General features: G+C 31.9%; 3 protein-coding genes across 4 annotated transcripts; 1 reads left to right on the top strand and 2 right to left on the bottom strand.

Annotated features, from left to right (window-relative positions):
• Positions 1-7669: 7669 nt before the first annotated feature.
• On the top strand, positions 7670-8095 carry LOC110600501. The gene has a single exon (XM_021737364.1). The coding sequence runs from the start codon at positions 7670-7672 to the stop codon at positions 8093-8095; it is 426 nt and encodes a 141-aa protein (XP_021593056.1).
• A 4156-nt stretch (positions 8096-12251) lies between these two features.
• Positions 12252-17805, bottom strand: LOC110600613 (probable ADP-ribosylation factor GTPase-activating protein AGD13). 2 transcript variants are annotated; one of them, XM_021737484.2, is made up of 9 exons: positions 17656-17805; positions 17078-17155; positions 16712-16793; positions 16354-16429; positions 15084-15247; positions 14692-14827; positions 14229-14348; positions 13706-13801; positions 12252-12635 (listed from the first exon to the last, which is right to left on the bottom strand). In XM_021737484.2, exons 2-9 carry the CDS (start codon positions 17100-17102, stop codon positions 12354-12356), a joined length of 981 nt encoding a protein of 326 aa, XP_021593176.1. In that variant the 5' UTR covers positions 17103-17155; positions 17656-17805; the 3' UTR covers positions 12252-12353. The 2 variants fall into 2 exon arrangements, with proteins under 2 accessions (XP_021593176.1, XP_043806564.1); XM_043950629.1 differs by lacking the exons at positions 16354-16429; positions 17078-17155; positions 17656-17805 and having other exon boundaries at positions 16712-16789.
• A 759-nt stretch (positions 17806-18564) lies between these two features.
• On the bottom strand, positions 18565-22844 carry LOC110600164 (ferredoxin--NADP reductase, root-type isozyme, chloroplastic). Its single transcript, XM_021736929.2, has 5 exons — positions 22606-22844; positions 22349-22405; positions 20249-20581; positions 19566-19785; positions 18565-19218 (listed from the first exon to the last, which is right to left on the bottom strand). Exons 1-5 carry the CDS (start codon positions 22630-22632, stop codon positions 18722-18724), a joined length of 1134 nt encoding a protein of 377 aa, XP_021592621.1. The 5' UTR covers positions 22633-22844; the 3' UTR covers positions 18565-18721.
• Between the last annotated feature and the right edge of the window lie 1258 nt (positions 22845-24102).

Genomic DNA, 24102 nt, shown 5'->3' with positions numbered 1-24102 from the left:
GCGTTTATGAACAAGGTATGTTGGTTATGCATGTTTGATGTGTTGTAGATGGGGTTTAGGATAGTTTGAAGCCCCTAGGAGCTTGTATGCTTGAGTATGCATGTGGTAGAATAGGAAAATGCATGATGGAATGTGTTGGGAGGCGTTTGTGCATGTTGGAACCGAGTTTCTGCCCTTTGGGAGAAACCAGGTTCGGCAGCCGAAGGTTCTTTCGGCCGCCGAACCTGCCTGTGGTAGCATGTATCGGCTGCCGAACCCTGCCCCCGAAAGTGGACTTTCGGCTCTGGAGGGGAGTTTCGGCCGCCGAAGGTGCCGCCGAACATGCATGAGTTTCGTCTCTGGAGGGAACCTTCGGCCGCCGAAAGTACCGTCGAAGGTGCATGACTTTCGGCTCTGGAGGGCCTTTCAGCCGCCGAACCTGCTGCCGAAAGTGCCCTGTTCAGCCCTCCTTTGCATGATTTTTGTGATTGTTCTAAGGTGTTTTAGAGGGTTTTTTGGGGAGTATTTTAGAGTCATGTTTATGTATGTTAGGTCCCTCATTTGAGTCCACCTGTGTAGGTTCGGACCCGAGGAACCGAGGACCCCAGCAGTGAGTTCAGCTGCTTCTGAGTCAGTAGAGCTTCAGCCAGAGGTGAGTGGAATAACTCCTTATGCTTTAAAGTAAATAAATCAGATTTAGCATGCTTCATGCACCATGAATGCCATGTGATATTCTAGGATGTTGCATTAGAGTTCACGAATATGTTGCATTGCATAATATGTTGATGATGTGGATGAATGTTGAATGATCCTTTAGCCCTCCCATGATATTATATGGTATGATATGATACGGTACGGAAGACCAGTGAGGCCCATTCTACGCCCCTGGCACTATGTAAGAGAAAGACCAGCGAGGCCCATTCTACGCCCCTGGCACAGTTGGAATGATATGTTATGATATGTTATGTAAGAGAAAGACCAGCGAGGCCCATTCTACGCCCCTGGCACAGATGGACCACTTTGAGGGCTATGGGTGACAAATTCATCCTTGATGTGATTAGTTGTGATGTGATGCATTCCATGATATCATATATTTAAATAAAATATTTTATCATTCTGCTCACTGGGCTCTAGTAGCTCACCCCTCTCCCTTAACCCCCAGGTTTGCAGGTACAGGGTAGACCAGGAGGTCAGCAAGAGTAATGAAGTTATGGTCTTGTAATAGCTAGTGTGGACATGAAAAATGTTTATGTATATGCTTAGTACAGTTATGTAATGTAATGATGATGTTGAGGATTAGAGATGTGCTTGACCCTAGTTGTATGTTAATCCCCTTTGTTTACATGATCTTTTAAATGTAATGATTTTAATAAATGAATATGATGAACCAAACTCAATGTATGTTATGTTACCCCATTGGAGCATTGTTGAGGACTCCAATGTGGGTTGTTGTTTATGACTATGTATAGTGCATGCACAGGTTGAGTTTGGTGATTGAATGGAAAGAAAAGTTCAAATTTTTATGTATGATGTTGATCATGTATGGGATTAAACAGGTTCACAGGATGTATGTTTGGCTTGCTACGGGTCCTGGCGGCCTTAAGCTGATTTGGATCCTAGCGCCGGTAGCAGTCCGATTTTTCGGGTCGTTACAGTATCGTCCTGCCTTATGTATTTTTTTGCTCTCTTCATCAGCTCTGCTAGGGTAGTAGGTGGCCTTCTGCACAACGATCCAAAAATCTGAGGGGAGGTGGTCTCCTTTTGCATGGCTACTATTGTCCTGACTTCATCGAGCTCGGGAATTTGTAGAGCCTCCGAGTTGAACTTAGCCACTTATTCGCTCAGAGACTCGTTTCTCCTCCGCCATACCGTTTCCAGGTAGCTCATTTTTCTTTCTGCTGGGACCCCGGTGATGAACCTGCTGATAAACATACTGGCCATGTCCATAAAGCTTTTGTTGCTTCCTGTTTCTAGACTATTGAACTATGCTCGGGCCGGTCGAGTAAGGATGGTGGGAAAGACTTTACACATTAGAGCGTTCAAGTGAGTTTGAAGCTCCATGAACATCTTGTAGTTTAAGACATGCTCCCAAGAGTTCCTCGTACCGTCATTCGCAGCCATTATCGTCATCATGAACTTTTTGGAGATAGTTTTATGCTGCACCTATCTCACGAACGGGGATGAGATTGGTAGTAAGGGGCTGCTATTGTCCTGTGCCTTCAACTCTGCTAGGAGTTGCTCCTTCAGCCTCTCTAGCTTCTGATCTATGTCTGTCTCTTCTCTCCTTGGCGTTTTTTTCATGCTGTAGTTTTTTTCCAGCTCTTCACTTTTTGACTTTTTCGCCAGCTCAGAAGAATAGCTTTTGGCCCTATCATTCTCCATGAGCTCCCTTACTACTCGGCCTCTTGTTCTGGCCATAGGCTTGTTTCTCCTGCTGGCCTCTCCATCTCCATTACCTGTCCTCTTGCTGTTTTGTTGAGGGGTTTGGTGGTTCAGTGTGGGTTGAGACTTGTTAACATTGAATCCTTCAGCTAATGAGGGTATGCTCAATAGGGTATTGAGTCCCCTTTGCTGCAGCATTTGCCCTAGCCAATGAGTGGTGTTTTGGAGTTAGAGAGCCGTGTATTGTAGCTCCTGGTCAGATAAGGCAATTCGGAGCATCGTCCTTGGCGAGAGGTTAAACAACACAGGTGTTGGTTTAGTGGGGCGGTAGGACTGGAAAATGAAAACTATGGTCCTTCTTGAGTAGAACTCAGGTCATTTGGGGAATTTCTAGTGTGATTTTTACCGTGATTGGCCATGTGGATCTCAGTGGGTATGATGAGGATGAGAACTCCGGTGATGAAAAGCCAGTGTGATTTTCACCGTGATTGGCCATGTGGATCTCAGTGGGTATGATGAGGATGAGAACTCCGGTGATAAAAAGATCTCCTTCGTTCTCACAGATGGCGCCAATTGATATTTTGAGGTTCAATAAAAGGTTGGATTAGGGTATGTGTGTGTGAACTTAGTCTGAATGGCTCAGTCCTCCCTTCCTTTATTTTTTTTTCCTTTTATCCTCTAGAACCGTACTTACGAAGGTACTGTGTCTTTTTCTATCGTCAGGCGGCCATTTAATTTCCTCTGGTACCTGTGTTGACATGATCTCGAATGTGTAGGATTCTATTGTCCCACTGACCCATCAAGTCAGTTGAGCTGGATTCCTCTCAGTTGGACCCGAACTCTGCTCTGTCTGTCCTACTGGCGTGAGGCATGGACCACGCTTATATAGATGGGTCATCGCATTGGGCTTTCACAAGACTGTAGCCTGATTTTCCCTCACGGACTCAACTGTGATCTGAGTATTTGAAATCCAACTATTATTAGTAATAATGTATAATATATTTTAAGCGATTATTGTGTCATATCATATTGTTATATAATTTCTTATATAATGTAACATGAATTTATTTTTTATTTTTAAAATTTTTTCTCATAGAGTAAAAATTATAAATTTTTAATTTTACTATGAGAAAGTAAATAAATTTCATCTATGAAAATACATCACACATGAACTATATAAAATCAATTAAATTTCACAAAAATTTATAAAATTGAATTAGACCAAACACCTAATAAACACTTGCCATGGAAGAATAAACAACAATAGCATTACCAATCCAAACCCAGAATCATCACAAAGCACCCACCATTAATTATTACTTGCTCTATTACAAAATTGTCCTTAAGCTAACTAGCTCTACCTTTCCAATTGATTTATTACTCTTTATAATAATATTAATTTACATAGAATGGCAATTACATCTTCATCAAATGTGAATTCAAAATTGATCTTATAATTTCTTCAAAAAATTTTTTATCTTATAATTAAATGGGTAGTGTATATGGGAGGGCAATTAAAGTTAATACGTCATTTTGATGGTAAGCTCATCAACTTAAAGTAATTAATTAATCATTAAATAAAGGAAAAAAAATCCTAAACATAATCACATGATTCTAAAGTTTTGTGGCATAACATAAATCTTATTCAAAATGAATCATTATGAATGGTGGGAGAATATAAAATTCCTAACCAAACTCATTTATATTAACAATAATAATAAGATTATCTAATTTTCTATAAATATATTTTGCCACTTAATGATCGGTGAATTTAATGGTACGATTAAAAATAATTTACAGTATAATTATTGAAATTTAATAAAATTTATAATTTAGTTTTTATTATTTTAATAATAAATAAATTAGTTATAAAATTTATTTTATTAATAAAATAGTTTTTTATCAAAATTTATCGTTAAATTCTTTTAGATTTTATTTTTATAACAGTTTAATTTTTTTAATTTAAAAAATTTATAACAATTTAATTCTTATAGTTTTAATATTTATAATAATTTATTTTTTTAATTTAAATTAATTTTTTAATAAATAGTTGACTAATAATAAATTTAATAAAATGACTATTTTATTAATAAAATAAAAGCTTGAAGGCTAAGTTTGATTAATATTAACCAACTAAGGACTAAGTTGTAAGTTTTTATTAAATTTAAAGGACTATACTATAAATTATCCTTATTTTTTTATTATTTTGAATTTAAGACATTTTGTCCAAATCATTCTCCAACACCCCCACACATATCTACCACGGGAAAGGGAAAGGCAACTCCCACATTCCCTTGGTTTGAAGTTGAAGGGAGGATGATGGAGAATGTTTGTGGTGGGGATTCAATTTTCTTTCTTTCTTTCTTTTTCAAGAATTAATGCTCGAAGAATTAGATAAATTTATTCGTATGTTTGAATTTTTTTTTAACTAAATATGTGCATCTATTTAGAGATGGCAATGGCCATTTAGTATTATTTATTTAATATAATATTGTGGTTTTCAAAATTTTATATAAAATTCTAAAAATTTAACTGATAATTTGTTTTAATTATGAATTTATCAATTATCAAATTCATCTTACCTTTTAACCCATTATGATATTATTGTGTCTAGTCCTTTAGGCTTTTTGTATGATTGATTTCTATGTATCTGAATGAGAAAACTGATAAAGTATCTCAGCACAATTAGAAGAAATTATTACTACAAAGAGAGAAAAAGAAAAAAAAAAAAAAAAGGGAAAGGAAGGGGTTTGCAATTATTACATCTTTTTACAAATGAATTTTTGACCGAAGGAACTGGGAAAAATATTTTAAAGCTAAAATTCTTGAATAATAAAATTGGCTATAATTATAGTGGAATTGAAAATTTTCAAATGTTTATAATGAAAAATATTTGCTATATAATTATATTTGAATTATTTATTTAATTTTACTATTAAATAAAATATAAAAATTAATTTTGTAATAAAATATTTTCTTAAAAGAAAAAAAAAAAAAAGAAGAAGAAGAAGAGATATTGGTGCTAAATCAGAGGGAAAGATTTATCGTGAGGTGGAAGGAAATGACAGGAGAGGTCACAAAGTGCACATCCAAAAACAAACCAGAAGATTAAGCAAGCAAAATGATTATTATCATTATTATTAATTAACACTTCAGCTCAAAAGATATTCACTTTGAATCTAATTCTCTAGCTACCTTTTTTAAACCAAAGGATTTCTGATATTCATGCTCTAACTGCCACCCCTCACTTATAATATTTTTAAAATATATAAAAATAAAAATTATTTTTTTCTTTTTGTCGGAATTCAGGGACGACATCCAGCACATGACTTTATCACGTCGAGTTTGACGCGTTTAGCTACTGATAGACTACGCAGATTTTAACCATTTTTAATTTAAATAATTTTCTTAATAATTATTTGGGAATTTATTATTATTTTTCAACATGTAATAATTCTTGCATTAAAAAATCTATTGAACCATATGAAAAAAAACACAAACTCACAATTATAGAACTAACCTAACCCCAGTAGAGCTGCCCGCCCAACTCAGCATCCAAACCCAATCCTACCAAAACAGTCCATCCGAATCACGAAGTACCGAAACCTCACTTGCTGCTCCAGTATTAATCGATGGCCACAGCCGGCCACAATTGAAAAGAAGAAAAAATCGACGAGTAAGACAAATAGGCATGTCCAAAGACAAGTTGCACATCAAAACTAGCATGTTATATACCAATCCAAACAACAGATTGCATTGGGACTAATCCAAATTCTGACGGAAAAAATACTCAAAATCAAAACAAATTTCGATTAATGTTTCCACATCGACCACCATTCCAAACCAAGAAGATGAAGGTAACATCGACCACCATTCCAAAGCAAGAAGATGAAGGTTAAATCTCTAACAAGATGCATGACTACCACATTGAGAAAGGTGACGCGACAGAATTTATGAGTGTGAATTGCTGAATATAGCATCATATTCCCTAAATATCGATGTCAACGAATCGAACACTCTCTTCCGAACAGCTACCGAAAGTCCCTATACTAAAACCCAACAAATATAAAACGAGAAAAATAAAACCACCGGTTAGTCTTCTCTCTTCTAACAACCTATTCTATACATACCCAACCCTAACTAAACGAACAAAACTCAAACCAAAATAAGCCACATTGCTGAACAAGGAAGAGGAGTCGAGGCAAAGTCCTGCTCCCTGCTGAGGAAATAAACTGAAAACCTTCGCTTTCTCGTTCTCTCTATTTCCTAAAACTTTTTAATATTTAGAAATTTAATTAAATATTAAGGAAGCTTTATTTGAGAAAATAAAATTCTAAATTATATATATAAAAAAGTTAAAATTAATAAAAAATTATTATTTAACTTTTATATTACAAAAAATTCACTAATTAATTTTTTAATTTTAAAAAAATATATTAAATATATTTTTAAAAATTTATTGAATAATTTTTTTATTAAATTTATCTATTAAATATTATAAAAAAATTTAAAATATTTTTAATACGAAGAAATTAATTAATAAAAATTTTAAATTATAAAAATTAAATAATAAAATATTTAACGGTAAAATTAATAAAAAATATTAGTTAATAAATTTTTAAAATATTAAAAATATTTTAATATATTTTTTAAAATTAAAAAATTTATTAGTGAATCTTCCTCGTAAAAAAAATAAATTGTAATTTTTTTAAATTAACATGTATATTTTTATATTTCTCAATGCGGTTTCCGTTTATTGAAGCAAATTTTTTTACTGCTAAAAAAAAATAAAATTCTCAATTACTATTTACATACATTCACGTGAACAGAGTTATAGAAAACAGTAAAAAAGTAATTACTTTTGTTACTGAGTTTGGCTTTATTATATATAAGATAGATTAGGCATAGCAGACAAAGAAGCAAGCGGCGAACTGTGGAATTCTTGTGAAGCTCCTTCCCGACAATACTAAAATCACGCGTTTTCTGTTTTCCAACACCCCCTCCCTCTCTTTCTACTGTATCAGTCAAGACTCTAGACCACAGACCAAACACCCAAACGCCACCGTTTTCTTCATCAATCGACGTTATAATCCTACATATAGAAGAAGCAACGGTTACTTACTTGAGCAGCGAGTGACAGATCGCCGGAATCCATTCGCTCACTTCCGTTCAGCCACGTACTCAGTCTTGACAGTCTCCGTCTAGATCAAGTTCACAGTACGTACCTGCAGGTGTGTGCGTGTGAGAGAGAGAGAGAGAGAGAGAGAGGCGTAGAAACGACATCGTTTGTGTCCTCTGAGAACTTGAAATGGTTTCTTATGTACCGCTGGTCGCGATCGTGATTGTGATCACGATCGTTGGAGACTCTACAGCCAGGGAACTTCGGCCGTCCTACCACGGGCTGGACTACCAGAACACGCCGCCTGCGGGGGAGAAACTGCCGCCGGAAATGAAGGAATTCTTTGGAGCTCAATCGTCGCCAACTTCAAAATCATCCAATGTTGCATTGCCGAAAGCAATGAATTCTAACGACACGACGTGGTGGAGAGATGTTACCGGTGGAAATGACGGTAGTAAAGGTAGAGATCGGTTGAGCCACGTACTGTTGGTGGCGAGCCTCGCGTGTGGGATCACTGGTGCGGCGCTGCTAGTGGCTTCCGCTTTCATTTATTTTGTCAAGTACAAAAGGCAAACGACATCGTCCTCAGCTAATAGTAAATCTGATCACCAGTAGGTAAAGTAGCTGCGCTTTTCTGATCTTTGTGTTTGTTTTTATTTTTTATTTTTTAAATTTCTTACTCTGTTTTTCATTTTTATTTTTTCATCTTAACAATCTTATGTGTATATGTATATGTTTTGATTTGGCTTGAATGCATGCACATCACTTGATGTGGACTTTTTTATACATATATTTTTTGTTTTTTTTTTCTTTTCCTATTTAAATATTAATAAAATTGAAATTAATTACTTATAATTAATGTTTTTAAAATATTTAAATAATTAACTGGACCAATGCAAACTTTTAACAAAAATATTGTAAAAAAATTTGTTTAAGTTTTAATTAAGAAATCAAACACTTATTTATAAAGTTTGAATATTTTTAAATATAAATATGTGATCTGAGTTCTTATAGATTAGTATCTTACAACTAAGTTTGTTAATTAAAATAAATTCCAAATATTCTAATAATACTGTTAATGTGATACTATTTTTTTATTCATTAATAATAAAACAGTAATTACAAGTATTTAATTTATTATCAAATTCAATATATATCAAATAAATGCAATATGAAAAGCTTAAATATATGATCCAAAGTTTTCATGCTACAGCTGTTAGTTGGATGACCGTTTCTACTTTATAAAAGTCAAAAGCATATAATAATAATAATAATATAAAAGATTTGTAATTATACATTTTGTTTTAAGAGTAATTTTTTTTTAAAAAAAAATGAGCTTATTTAAATTTATGCATTAATTATAAATACTTTAATTAATAAATTGAAAAATAATCCAACAATATAATAATTAATATAATAAATATTTTTCATATATATATATATATATATGACTGTTTAATGATGGAGAATAATGTGGCCCCAAACGTTAGTTATAAATGCTGCAAAATCCCCAAGTGGATTTTGATGATGAAATTTAAATTTTATAACTATTTAATATTGAAGTTGGAAGGAAAGAAGGAAGGTTCCTCCTTCAAGGAAGACCATATTAAAAGTAACTTCATTGCATTGTTTTGTCGGCTGGTATTTGATTTGTTTGATCCAGCTCACAGCCTCTTCTTTGAGCTAATGGTTGCTTGTGGATTAGATTAGGTTGAGTTTCCAAATAATGCTAAAACTTAAATTAATTATTCCCTAATCTTAACTTGCAAAGTGTCAAAAAGGCAAGGCCAGCTAGCTTTTTAATGTCTCTGACTGTGACCCTACCTGCTCAAAGACAATTAATTTCCAATTCTATCATTATTTTGATGCCTTTTAGTGATGGACAAGTATCTTAATTAATGCTTTTTTTTTACCTTAATGAATGAGTGATGATGAGGAGTTTGATGACCTTCTAAATCAAAATCCATCCCTAATTAAGGAAAATTATGCTAGTACATTAATTGATTAGGTTTCATATAGTAGCATATAGTATTTTGGTAGTTGAGAGGTCTATTTATTTATGCATTCAATCATTCTATTTTTGATAATTAAAATTGTTGAATTTATAAATATAATATTATCTGAATTCCATAATTTCTATTATTTAAATTTTTTTATTCAAATCAATAAAAATAATTAATAGCTTTAATTTTAAAATATTTATAATAATTTATCTAAAATATCTTTTAGATGGTGTTTTTTTCATATATTAATATTAAATAACTTAAAAACTAATAAAAGTATATATAAAAAATAAAAATTAATATTACTTTCAAATTCTTAAAATAAAATATAATTTGAGATAAAAAAAAAAAATTCTTAAAGGACAGCCATTGTGAGTAGTATTTAATGTTTCCTCCATTTCATTTTTAACTTTTTAAGTGTTATTTTTAAGTTTTTTCCCGCTTTATTCATTATTTCTTAAAAATTGAGAAATCATTATCTTTTTAACTTTACCTTAATGTATTGTTATTTACAATAGGTTTATCATTTATTAGCATACTTTTCTTAAAGATTTTTTTTTTTAAAAAATAAAAAATGTATATATCAAGCTACTACAAGAGTACTTTATTCACTTAGTTTTTTTCAAAGAATTAATGAGATTACACCATTATTTTCTTAGATCTTATTTGGTTGGGATAATTCAATTAAAAAATTTAAAATTTTTAAAAAGTGTGAAAATTATTTTTATTTGATTGATATTTATTTTTAACTTTTTGAAAAGTAAAGAATTTTCTTTTTTTAGCGGAGGAAAACAACTTACTTGCCCTAACGTAATAAAAATAACTTAGTAGCACAATTAAACCAAATAAAATTTTAATTTTTATGCAAAACCCTTTAAATAATTTGAAATGGGAAGGATGATATCAAATAACTATCAAGTGGAAGCTTGAGATAAATGAGTGCATTCAATACAATTATTGACTTTATATAAAAACGAGTTTAGCAATATATTAATATAAAGATTTTTACCGAATTAAATAAAATGTATATAATAAACGTACTAATTTAAATATAAATATTTAATTTAATAGTTGTTAAATAATTCCTAAAGTCTTACTCATAATACATAATAGAAACAATTTTTATTTAATTTATATGGTTTTATGAAGTTAACTATTTAGTTTACTTATTTTCAAAGCATATTAAATAGTTATGTCTTTTTAATATATTAATTGTTTAATTATACCATCTTTCTAAATCATCAAAGTAAAAAAAAAAAAAAGACCTTTATCTCTGATTAATATCTTTAATTTTAAAATATAATCATTTAATTCTTATAATTTATAATTATGATTGTTTACTTTTTTGAATAGAAAAAAGAATTTAATAGTTAATTATTTAGTGCTTATAATTTATAATTAGGACTGTTTACTCCTTCTAATAGGCGAAAAGATTAAATAGTCAACAATTTAAAAAGATAATGACTTTATAAGGATTAAACAACAATTATCCCTAGCTTTCAAAATGTGAAGAAATTATGGGGTTTTCAAAGGCTAAGGGAAAATCATGCTCAACCTCCGTTGTTTCTACTTTTCTGGATTCGAAACATCATGCAATTTCAAACCAAGGTGATAAAAATAAATAAATAAAATCTTTCCTTTTCAGCTGGTTGGGTAATATTCATAATTATTGTATCTCAAAAAAATATTGGGGGACAAAAAATAACGCAAGTTTGGGACTTCTACACAATGTGTCTGACAATCAAATTGAAGTGAATTATTTTTCAAATTTAAATGTAATATCTAATTTAGATATTGTCAAAATCACTTAGTATTTCATAATTTTACCCATAATAAATACTCATGAATGTCAAGTAAGTCTTGTTCAAAGCTTTAAAATTGCGAAGAACATAATGCTTTCCAAGTTTGAAGAAAAATTCTGCTCATCTTCTATTCTGATGAAGATTTTCCTTCATCAATGGGTTTAACAATCAATGGATTTAACAATGCATGATCTTAAAATGGAAATGTGTAAAAAAAAAAAAAAAGAGTTAGAATCTATCGAAATATTCTCAATGAAAGTCCTCTAATATTTAAATCAAATTTGAAAATTTTAAGATGAAAATTTATCTCATAAAAAATTATATAGAAGAGAGGAAAGAGGAAGAGAGAGGACAGAATAGTCTGAGGAGAGCCTCCTTTTCTTTACCTTACATAAACTCTTTATGGGAAGATACAAAAATAATTTTTTGACATATTTTTATGTAAAGCTTTAAATAATTTTATATATTTTCATGTTATTTAAACCTTTTTAATTCAAAATATCATGCAAGTTCAAACCCTTTGATTTTTTAGATTTAATTTTTTTTTTTCAAAAAACACAGAAAATGATGACGTTTGGAAGGTGTCAATGGCAAATAGCGATTGTAGCGTGAGATGTCGGATTACAATATTATACTGAGTTGTGATGCCACTGTTACCCTACTTTTCCAAGTTTTAAAACATCATAATAATAATAATAATTATTATTATTATAAAAAAAGCAATTCTTGCCTGGACTAAACTCATGATGAACTGAAAATATAAATATATAAATTTCACTAATTTTAAAGTAAATTCCACCATAATTATTGGCTTAAATACACATAAATCAAATTCATACAAATATCTTCCTAAAAAAAATAAATAAAAAGACAACTAATTAATTAACGAATACAAGTTGGAAGAAAAGTAGTGTTAAAAAAAATAATAATAAATAAATAAAAAACTAGATAACAGAAGAATACAGATTCAGAGAAAAAGTATGTGTTGCCAGTTCATATAATTAACCCAAATCAATATTACACAGTTCTTATTAAATGGGATAGAACAATGGCATTAATAAAGGCCAACTATTGATCAAGAGCTATCCACTCAAGTTGTAGTTGTAATTCCCCAGATTCAACATTCTGGAGCTTGAGTGAGACCTCTTGTTTCACCTTTCCATCCACAATGTTGATTATGCTATCTTCTAGTAGAGCATTGTCATGTGATTTCAGCCATTTCCCTATCTGCATGTTCCCGAACTGTTCTGGGTCTCCAAACGCCATGGCTGATGTTATCAATGGCTGGATATCAAGCTCTGCTTCTCCCATTATGTCATCAGCTGAAAACGTGTCGTAATCAAACACTTGCTGCGACATGGAAATGTGAGACTTCTCAGCCAAATTTTAATAGTGATTCAGGATTTAAAGTGAAGTCACTCTCCAAGTTGCCTTTCTTTTAGTAATCAACTGGGTATGTGCTATACTTCTAAAATGGTGCATACACATATCAGTAATCTCTAGAAAAAAAAGTGACAACAGTTTAAGAAAACAAAAGAGCAGCTCAAATCATACAGACAGCATTTGATTTGCAAGTGCACCAACCTAATGTAGAAAAGAATTCAAGAATCATTTTCCCTCCATTTGAAATTAAGAATTTTGCATGAATTCAATTCCATTGATTTTTTTTTCTTGCAATTCTCTTATTTGAAATAAAACATTTTAATTTTATTTTAACTTGAAACTTTGTCATCACGTGTGAATATGAAATCATGCATGATTTTATAAAAATTCATTTGAATTCTTTTCGTACAAAATTATTCATGCCAAATGAAGGATTTATGTGTAATAATTGTGGATTTTCTTGCATCTAGAAGGGGAAGAGTGAGGCCTTACTTGGTATTTAGAGTTCAAGGTAATTTAGATATTTTATAGAAAATAAATTGTATATGAAAAATACTTTTTGTAGAAAAAATATGGAAAACATTTACCATGGAATACAACTTTTTTCCATTGTTTGATTGTAACTTAAAAAAACAGATAATATTAGTAAATTTATATATAATAATGTTAACAAAATTCTCTAAGTAAAAAAACAATAAAGCAAAGGAGAAATTTTAAAAATGACTTAACTTTTCCTTTGACAAAAAATATATATATTTTTACCAAATTTCCTGAAGACTACAAATAACAGTAAAAGTAGAAAATGTTTTCCATGAAAAAAAATGGAGGCCTAGCATCGCAGTACAGATTCAACTAAGGAAAAAAAAGGTTGTTCTAGACATGAAAATGAAAACCCAAGGTTCTATCATCAACTAGATATAGTAACTGCAATCACCACTAGTAAAGCAGGGAAAGGACTTAACTCTTATAACTTGAATCTGTAGCTGGATATGGAGAAATATTTTTTGTAAGATTATAAAGAAGCTAACCAATCTTACCAACTTTACAGGCCCAAAATCCTGTGGAACTGACAGCATGAGCTCCTCATTCCAAACTGGATTCAAGTTGCTCCCCATGATAGTTGTCTGAGCTGTCTAATAACATGAAACCACTTTATCATCAGTAAAAAAGCACCATCCAAATGATCAACGACCAACTTCACTTGTTTGTTGCGAATTTAAATCATCTATGCTATTGATAAAAATAAAAACATCAGAATGTATATGCAACTCTACAGCAGGCGAAAGCATGTATCTACGTCAAATGATGTATATACTTCCGCACTGCCAAGCTTTAGCAAATTCTTCTGACTGGTCATTCAACCATGTTATCAACCATTAATCAAATGAGTAATGATCATGTTACACTTACGTATGAACAAGAAAGAAAATGGGTGAACGGAAACCCACAGTATCTTCCAAACATAAGTTCGTGACTACATTTACCATTACGAACCTTGTCCAAACCAAGTTTGGGGAGAAAAAAAGAACCTTGTCTAAAGATGGAAACAAAGTGGCTAACCTGTTTCCCAAGAGTGAGAACCACATAAGGATCACTTGACATCATATCTCTGACAGCTAAATTTGTACCACTTTTAATTGTTACCTTCAACAATCCAATAAATTCCACCATCCCTTCCTCCTGCAAATTTCAATATCAGATGGGCACAGTTATTCAGAGTCAGAGTACCAACGTATGGATAGTATAACAAAATATTGATAGCCGTGTCGTTACTAATGCCAAACTACTATAAATGATTCAGGCACACAACGAAAAATAGAACTTTGAATATCTTCCCAATGCAAACTTGCACACAGAAATGTTGAGCTAAAAGGACCTATCTGATGCATATGAACTATTATGTGCATAACTCTGCACTATGGTAGACAAGTTTGCCACCCCATCATTAACAATATGGAACTCTAATATATTCCAGGGATAGAAAAAAGAAATGAAACTTAAGAAAAATAAAATAAAACAATACCGCATTCCGTGATGTGCTTGAAATTCGTAAACTATCCAAAATCTTCCTAGAAAAACTTGATTGAACAGAAAGCGCAGGTTTTCCCGATGTAATCCGTAAACTAGGTTTCAGGAATTCTTGAAGCTCATACTTAGACCTACATGAAATTGAAAGTAATTAAGGGAGCACTTAATGCCCCAGGCATGTTAGATAAAATAACTGCATTTTGGTAGCACCCACACAAGATCCAAGCTGCAGTAATGGTGGCTTAACTCTCAAACTGACTACATGAGTAATACAGTAATTAAAATAAAAGCATAAAAATATAAATAGGTAAAGTAGTATATTTAGTTTGGAATGCCAGTAGACTGTATCAATGCTTTAAACACTGGGTTTCACATATAAACTCTAACCTGATAAATTTCATACGCTCGGCATGATTTGCATCTGGTCGCGGCTTTGAAACTCCTTCAGGTAGAAAGGCCTCATATATTGCATTAGCGGCAGAATTTCCTCCAACTTCAATCATTGCGTCAATTTCCTCATCAGACCATTCATCCAATGTCACGGATAAAACCTACATAGTCCACATTAACAATGCCCGAAAATGCCCAAGTGAGGAGTCATAAATTTGTATAATTTTAACTATTTAAGAAAGACCCTGAGAATCATTATGCTAAAAAACACACAAGATATAAGCATCATATAGGCATCACTTCAGTTACTTCAATATGTCCATAAGCACATAGCAGTTAGGACTCAGAATCACGCTACAAGCTGTCCAAAAAAATATGAAAGAAAATAATAATAGTAAAATGCGAAACTTCTCATGAACTATAAACCTAAAAGACCATAATTGACTGACATGCTTTCTAAGTGGCTCATATTGAAAACATTGGCCTACCCTGCAAAAAAAAACAGCAAACAAATAAGATTGGTGTCCAGTAAGTTGCAAACACTATCAGCCTCATTCTAACATGCTTTCACATTGTGACAAGGCTTTGGCTACTTACAAATTATCAATGTTTAAAAGGAGATTGGAAATGTATTAAACATCCAGAATACTTCTCTTAGTTGTAAATGGGGAAGGTTTGGTGGTAGGAAATAGGCTATAATACTTTGGAATTTTGACTGTTAAGGTGCTAGTACCTTTACAGATCAGCTTTGCTGTTTAATCTGTGGTTGGATAAGTGGGTTATTATTTATTTATTTTTATGTTCCTTGTGGGCATCTGCTTCAGAGGCTTCACTTCCTATGGATTTCCCCCGATAATTCAGCTTGAGTGGATTTGAAAAGGATTTCTTTTTTTATTTTCAGGTTTTTTGCTTGTCCAGTTTGGTTATGGGGATATCTTATCCTCCAGGCTGTACTCCCCTCTTTCTTTCAATAAATTTTCCTTTGTAAAGTTAAGAATATAAAAGTAGCAAAATGAATGAACAGACACTATTGCATAACTTATATTATCTCCTGGATCCATATGTGCTTCTGCAAGTTTTAACAGCTTCGTATCAGAGAATCTTCTAAAATTATGCAATTTAGTGCAAACCATAATGATTACTTGCGATGATTTAACTACCAGTTGATCTTTAATGACAGGACATGAACCATATACCTATCATGATTCCAACAATGGGAACGACCATAGTTGAGATAAATAAAATGGACACAGTAACTTATTAATACCTTTGATACATTACAACCGAGGCTTCTGTGGACGCCACAACATTTTAAGCAAATGAAAACTCCAATATTTGCAGACCTAAAGATAAGGTTGTCAGCGAAGTCCTTCATAACTCGATAGAATGCATTAATAAGATAAGATGAGCTTTGGTTCTTTATATTCCATCAATCATCCACCCTTTTCATTCCTCAAATCAAATGGCTACAATATCATTTCACATGAATATGAATTCACTCCGCTAAACGTTAACCTCAGCCATAGAGTTGTCCCACTGGAATGTCAAAACATTCACTCCACTAATATGAATATTAATTACAAAGTCTATTCTCAATCTTAATGTATTAAAGACATTGAACTTACGCCCATTTAGGATCTGGAGCACCACAATCAGCACATGCTCGATTATCACTCTGTTGCAATAATCCTTTTAACCTTCTTTTACCTGCAATTTTTTTTTTTAAGAAAAAAAGAGTAGATAAAACTCACTGAAATAAATAAGAGAATACTATCAATTCACATGATGATGACCAAGGAAATCCTATGAGCAAAAGCCTAGCTAATAATTCACAAGTTTGCTCCTAATATCTTCTGTATTGAGGATTCACAGCTAGAAGTCCCCCCACACCCAAAAAAAAAAAAAAAAAAAAAATCAGAATTACTATAATTAAGGCTGACGATTATTAGAACTATCATTAATGTATAAGCCATCACAACTCACGAGCATACCTGAGGGGTCTGACGGGCGGCTCATTGCTTTACTGATAACAAAAGATCATCCAACAAGGCCTGTCTCCGCCAAGTTATCTACAAAAAGAAACCCCAAATAAAAGTGAGAACGCAAGGGAAAAAACAAAGAGCAAATTCTTAAAAACCAAAAAATATTTTGCATATAATCAATAGCTGTGTCTTCTCGCCAAGAACCAAATCATTGCATTGGGTTTAGCTAGGATTCAAATGGGAAACCTTAAAAGACTGAAGAAAGCAAATTTCTGCCCTCTCATTCGGTTTCTCAGCATTCAAACAATACGGAAAGAAAAAAAAATCCACAATACAAATCAATATCAATAAAGGGTGTGAGTTTCAATCGAATAATTGATTCGCAATATAATTTAGTAATATAATATAAATATACATTGCGAAACAATCATAAATTGAATATTTGCATACACACAACATTATTTGAAGTGATAGAAAGAATTGAAAGAATAGGCACAAACAGAAAATGCAAGGGAAAAAAAAAAGGAGAAAAAGAGTGAAAATTAGAAGGAAAAATAAAATAAGCAATAGAAGGACTGGAATATTACCAGAAATTGTTTAACAATTGAAAATCTGACCCAGAATCCAAATCCCTTAGCTTCCACAGACAGAGAGAGAGAGAGAGAGATTGGTCCTTGGTTGTAGAGATGGAGAGAGAGAAGAGCTGCAACTTTTAGATTAAAAATAATTGAGAATATTTTATAATTATTTAAAAGGTGATTTTTTTTTTCGAAATTAAAAAAGGTGATGAAAATTCAAAGGATTTGTATTTTTTATATAATTGACAAAAAGTATGGTCGTTAAACGAATCATTCCTCTCTGGAACCTTCTCCTTTTAAATCATAATATTCCTCCTTTATGCTTTTCTCAGTTTTATTTAAAAAAAAAAAACTCAAAATTACTGAATAATTATTTATAACTCATAAATATATTATATATATATATATATATTAAATAATAATATATTAATAATTTATTATATGAAAGATAAATTAATTTATAATTTCAGATAAATAAAAAAATTTCTTAAGATATATTTACTCACAGCGATGAGCTCCTGAAATTTTTTTTAAAAAAATTCAGATTATTTTTATAAATTTATTTTTAAATTTTCAAATTCTATACGATCTGATGTAAAAATAGATTAAGTTTTTTTAATTTTGAATATTTTCAAAGGCATAGACACATGCCCTTTCCAGATAATTGATTTCGTCCAATCTCTTCTTTACACGCCGAGTTGACCGAGTTCTAACGTAGTAATAACATAATAAAAAGGTTAAAAAGTTAATTCAATTAGCAGCTAGTTTTATCATTTATTTGTTTCATAAGTATAGATTTATTTATATTTTTATTATAAAATTAAGAAAATAAAAAATATTATAAAATAGTAAATTTTATTAAAAATTAATAAATTTTATGTTTTTAAAATTTCCTTGTAGTAATAATAATTTTTAATCTGTTATAATGAAGAGAATCTTTTTCTTATTTAATAATACAGATGAATTTAACAGCTAATCTTTAGTTTATGCAAAGCTGATCAAATAACAATTGAAAAATGCCACATGGGCCTGCTACTTGTTGTCCACCTGAGAACCAGATTAACAATATGCAAAATCAATACACCTCCACATGCCATTGCTTGTTCTTCTTGAGCTGAGAGAGCTTCTGCTCCCAGCTTTCTCCTCTCTGCTCTGCAACTCTCTTCAGGGTATCTTGAATCCCAGGCATCATTCCCTTGAGCCCGCAGAAGTAAATGTGAGCTCCACCATCCAAGAGTTTGAAGATTTCATCGCTGTATTCCTCGATCTTATCCTGCACATACATCTTTCCTCCGCTCTTGTTCTTTTGTTCTCTGCTAAGTGCCTTGTCATAGAGGAACTGGTCTGGGTAGTCTTGAAGATACTTTGTAAATTCATCGTCATAGAGGAGACTGTCAGTGTTCGCTACCCCAAGGAAAAGCCATGCCAGACCGCTAAACTTGAATGAAACATTCTCCATGAACATACGTCGGAGGTAGCCTCTGAAAGGAGCCACGCCAGTACCAGTTGCAATCATTATATGGGTTGCAGAAGGGTTATCTTCAGGCAAAAGCATTATCTTGCCAGAGGGTCCTGCCAAAGTATTACCAGTGCTAAATAAGACGAAAACATAACTATAAACCAGAGAACTCCACTGATTCCAACCGCAGAGGCACACACCTCATTCACCCTCCTTTCAATATATCCCCCATATTTTAAATCCTCAACAAACATTGCTGATGGATCCAATTACTCATATATGTAGAGACAAGAATTACACATCACATACACAGATCCTGATTGTTCCATTAGCTTGCATAGGAAGGTAACATCCAGACTAAACATGTAATAATACAAAGTGCAAAGTAAACCATTAAATAACTAAAAAGATGGTAAGTTAGTGATTCTCTTCGTGTTTTGAAAAAAATTAGTAGGCATACCAGTGATTTGAACTTTATCCCCAGGCTTTGAGTTGCAAAGGAAATTGCTGCATATACCACTCTTTGAGGGATCCTCCTTCCCAGTCTCAGGATCATAATAGAGAGCACGACGAACACATAAAGTAGCTGTCTTTCCATCGAAATTGTCTCCATACCTGCTAGATGCTATTGAATAGAGACGTACGTTGTGAGGTGCACCTGGCTTCTTTGGGTTTTCACCCTAATATTCAAAAAGATGTTCAATCAGTAAAGTCCTGAAAATTCAGAATAGGTAATATCATAATTTTTACATCAAAATGGCAACACAAACTAGGAAACAGATGAGGCATTAAGGTAGTAGGTTCAAAGTTGTGACCACACTGTGTGCAAAGAATCCAACTATAAGTAGATCAGAATAAAAAATTAAAAAAAAAACCCTCAACCACAAAACTCCAGGCTAGTAGTTAACAAGAAAGACTATAATAGTTAGTGAGAAAAATGAAATTGGACAACCATGCTTATAAGAAAAGCATATTCCTCCAAGTCGATTTTCATTCGTCAAAGAAAAATGGATAGCTTTTGAGCATTAAAGGTTTACTAAATCCCCCGGCTAAACCAATGCCACCAGAAAAGGAAGAAGTGCATGGCTAAAAAAGAGAAGAACTGCATATAAAGAGTAAAGAATGGTAAATAATTTAACTTACAGGAGGAATAACACCGTAACTTTGCCCTTCCCAGTAAGGAACATTTCCACCATGATCAATCACAATATGGCAGGTCTCTCCTGGAGCTTTTGGCCCTACAAGCCTCTCAACAGAGACAATGGTAGCCGTGTAAGGTTCCTTAGGCTTGTATGTATTCAATGGAGGCTCTTTAGCATCTTCAAGATCTGAAGGTAAAACTGCAACTTTAGATCTCCTGGCTTGTTGCACTGACATGCATACTATGTATCGACTTTGCAATTGAGCATTCCTTGGTTTCAAGTCCACAGCTAATGAAGGGGCCCATGATTTATCACTGAATCTTATACTGTGTGGCTGTAACAAAAACAAGTGTAAATTCCCTGAGAATTAATTCAATACTCACACATCATAAGATAGACCTGGTGACTATTTGCCCTTCCCCCCTACCATTTGTTAGCACATCAGTTTAAGCATTGCACCATGATGCACTGTGAAAAGCAATAGATTCAGAAGCAAATTACTGTTACTCATATAAAAAACAGCAATTATCTTTTTCAATGAACTTTATCACATAGTTGAAACTGGTCAAGAAGATGCTGCATCAAAGGAAGAAAACAAATCCACACACTTACCACTTGGATTTTAATGAATTAAGTCCAGTAATCTAGCTTCTCCTTACAAAAGCAATTTCATTTGGGAAAGCAACTGTAATTAACAGTTGATTTTACAGTGATTGACTGAGAACTAAAAAGGTGCAAACTACAGAAGCAACTAAGAACTAAAGTTTTTAAATTTTATAAAGTAATTACATTCAAACAGAATTTATCAACACAGGCACACACGTGCAAAAAGAGGAAAAAGAAAGCAGTGCAGACTGCAGATTGATCGCCAACGTTCCTAGGAAATAATTTAGACATGTTCAAAAGAGAAAAAAAAAAGGGACTATCTTTAAATAGCACCTATAGTCTATATATAAACTACCAACTGCAATTTAAAAATTTATTCAGAAGAAAAAGAGAACAGTGAAAAAGAAGCACCAAAGCCAAAAGCCCAAACCCAGATAAAATGTCTTGAGCCAAAGGCATGATAGGGGGTTCATTCAACTTTCCCCTTCCCCCCTTCTATTACGCCTAAAGTTTTGATAATTACTAATAAAGGTCTCACCCAAATCAATTGTGTCAGCCAATTAACAATCTAATTAATTTATTTTTTCAAAATATTCCAACTGCGACTCATCTTTCCCACCCTTCACTGAATAAAATAACAGGAAAAAAAAAAAAAGAGAATGAGCTTGCTTGTTTTGTTCATCCCAGAAATGAAATGTAATGAAAATAAAATCACTTGGAAATACCATTCCAGTTCCATTTCTGGGAGAACCAAAACCAATCTTCAAGGTAATTAAAAGTTTTACTTCAAAAGTGATTTCATTTCCACCTAAATCAAGGTGTTGGATCCTTTTCCTTGCATAAAATCAACAGTATAAAATGGAGTTCTATTATGGAATCCCAGTTTCATTCCACATAGTATCAAGCCAATATGCATCCTAGAATTTGGAATGCAACTAGCATGAAATTAAAGCAGCAACATACAAAGTTCAAACTTGATCTAACATAACAGCATAAGACGAAGAACTGAGAGAGAGCTCATAAGAAGGGATGAGAAAAGATCTTCTTATTTCTTGTCCGACTCTCAGAACGAACATCAAACTATTTCAAAGACTCATATGTACGACCGACTCCCATGGCATGACCCGCTCATACGTCCGAAGCAGCCACCCGGTTAAGGTGTATATTAATTCTCAAAACATGAACTACAGTTCAGAGTAGCACATTAGAGCCTTTCAATATGAGGGAAGCATGAATAAGACATGGTGATGCAGACATCATTACTAAGATTAAAATTCAAAAAACAAATTTAAAAAAAAAAAGAGCACAAACAACAAATTCTGATACTTCCAATAGTGGGTCCATTCAAGCTTACAAAACTGTTGTTGAGGGTGGGGGGACTCGCTTATAAGAGGGAGGGAAAATTTGAAATGAGGGAAAATTTGAAATGAGTGAGCCCGAAAAACACTAGCCCAGAGGGCACCCAAATCTTCCATCTATGATCAAATGAAATTACCTTCAGAACTGATCTTCGCAGAGTGGAATCGCTCCCAATAGGAACAGCAAAAGAAACCTGTAAAACACAAAAAAAAAAATTCAATTTTTTTAAGAATCAACCTTCAATACGTAATCAGCCCAGTGGGTTCCAAACGCAACTAATCTATTGTTGCAAGGAAAAAGAACAAAAGGGTAACAAGCTCATAATCATAACAATCACTTCCCTTCAACAAACAAGAAAGCAATTAATCAGATAGTTTAAGACACGGGTTTGACCTGCGAGACTGCTGCCGAATGGGCCATGATCAGATCAGAAAGAGAAAAACAGAGAGAGGCGTTGTGGAAACTGGTGTTTAGTTGATTTATAGGGCTTAACTTTTAAGATTGGATCATGCAAACGAAGAAGGAGAAGAGAAGCTTGAACTAGTTGCCTACTGGGAGTGTGATCCTTTGGAGAGCAGCAAAGGACGGATGCTTTTGGCTTCTAAGACCCACCTGCTCTGTTCAACAATTTTGCACGATGGCAGCTAGTTGGTATTACATTTACCATCGTCTCCCTCTGCTTGAATAAAAAAAAATGACTTCGTTATTAATTTTTAAAAAAATTCTAATTAAACCCTATATATATTATAAAAAATTCATTAATTATCCTTTAATTTTGAAAAAATATTAAAACACTTATGGCCTCTTAAAAATTTATTAATAAATTTTTAAAAATATTAAAAAATTTTTATAAATAAGATAAAATTAAAAAAATTATAATAATTAATTTATATATTATAATTAAAAATTAAAAAATAATTTTTAAATAATTAAAAATAAATAAATAAAAATTATATTACGTCGAAAAGTATTTAAATATTTTGAATGAGAATCTCGATGAAATGAGCTTGACGATGGTCCAAGATCCAAAGCGAAACCAACCTGAGATGGGATTCAAATAAAACAAAAATGCATGATATTCAAAGTAGGAGGCTGAAGGGAAGGATAGGGGCATTTTGGGAATAGCAAATACCTTCTAAGTATTGGACTAACCGCAAGACAAACTATATAATTAACTAATAATTATTTGAAAATTATTTTTTATACAATGATAATTGTATTCATTTAAGTAATTATTATTAATAAATGTTAAATAATTTTATTATTTTAATATTTTAGAAATTAATATGATAGTTGTTTAAAATAATATTATAATTATTTAAATATAAATTATTTATACAAGAGTAATATGAATCAAAATTTTAAGGGCAGCTCTATAAAACTCAAAGGGTCAAAACAAACTAGTTTTTAATTTTGCCCTTTATAACGGCACCTTTACCTTCACCATCTTCCTATTAAACAACCTCTTAGTCCGGGTGCCCATCCCTCCATTTTTTTTATTTGAAAAAATATTATTTAATTTTTATAATATAAAAAAATTTATTAATTAATTATTAATTTTAAAAAATATATTAAAATATTATTATTATTTTAATAAATTTATTAATTAGTTCATTGATAATTTTATCTATTAAATATTATTAAAAATTCTAAAATTTCATGATTAATTAATAAATTTTTTAAAAATTAAATATATTAATTAATAAATTTTTTAAAATTATAAAAATAAAATAATAAAATATTTAAGAATTAAAATTAATAAAAAAATTAATTAATATATTCTAAATTAATTACATAAATTTATTTACGTCATTTCATTAAATTTTGACCACTAACTCTAATAAAAATATCACATTATTATCGTTACCATTAAAAATTAATATTTTAATA

This window comes from Manihot esculenta, chromosome 14 (assembly GCF_001659605.2).
Source record: "Manihot esculenta cultivar AM560-2 chromosome 14, M.esculenta_v8, whole genome shotgun sequence".
In the NCBI taxonomy this organism is placed as follows: domain Eukaryota; kingdom Viridiplantae; phylum Streptophyta; class Magnoliopsida; order Malpighiales; family Euphorbiaceae; genus Manihot; species Manihot esculenta.
This window is presented reverse-complemented; position numbering and strand designations above follow the sequence as displayed.

Excerpts from the sequence above, each read along its gene's own strand:
- LOC110600501 (XM_021737364.1), top strand. The coding sequence starts at position 7,670 with ATGGTTTCTTATGTACCGCTGGTCGCGATCGTGATTGTGATCACGATC.
- LOC110600613 (XM_021737484.2), bottom strand. The coding sequence starts at position 17,102 with ATGAGCCGCCCGTCAGACCCCTCAG. Across the intron at positions 16,794-17,077 it reads CCGCCCGTCAGACCCCTCAG|GTAAAAGAAGGTTAAAAGGA; the intron begins GTATGCTCGTGA and ends AAAAAATTGCAG. Across the intron at positions 15,248-16,353 it reads TCGGTTGTAATGTATCAAAG|GTTTTATCCGTGACATTGGA; the intron begins GTATTAATAAGT and ends TGGACTATGTAG.
- LOC110600164 (XM_021736929.2), bottom strand. The coding sequence starts at position 22,632 with ATGGCCCATTCGGCAGCAGTCTCGCAG. Across the intron at positions 22,406-22,605 it reads ATTCGGCAGCAGTCTCGCAG|GTTTCTTTTGCTGTTCCTAT; the intron begins GTCAAACCCGTG and ends TGTGTTTTACAG. Across the intron at positions 20,582-22,348 it reads TGCGAAGATCAGTTCTGAAG|CCACACAGTATAAGATTCAG; the intron begins GTAATTTCATTT and ends TTTTTGTTACAG.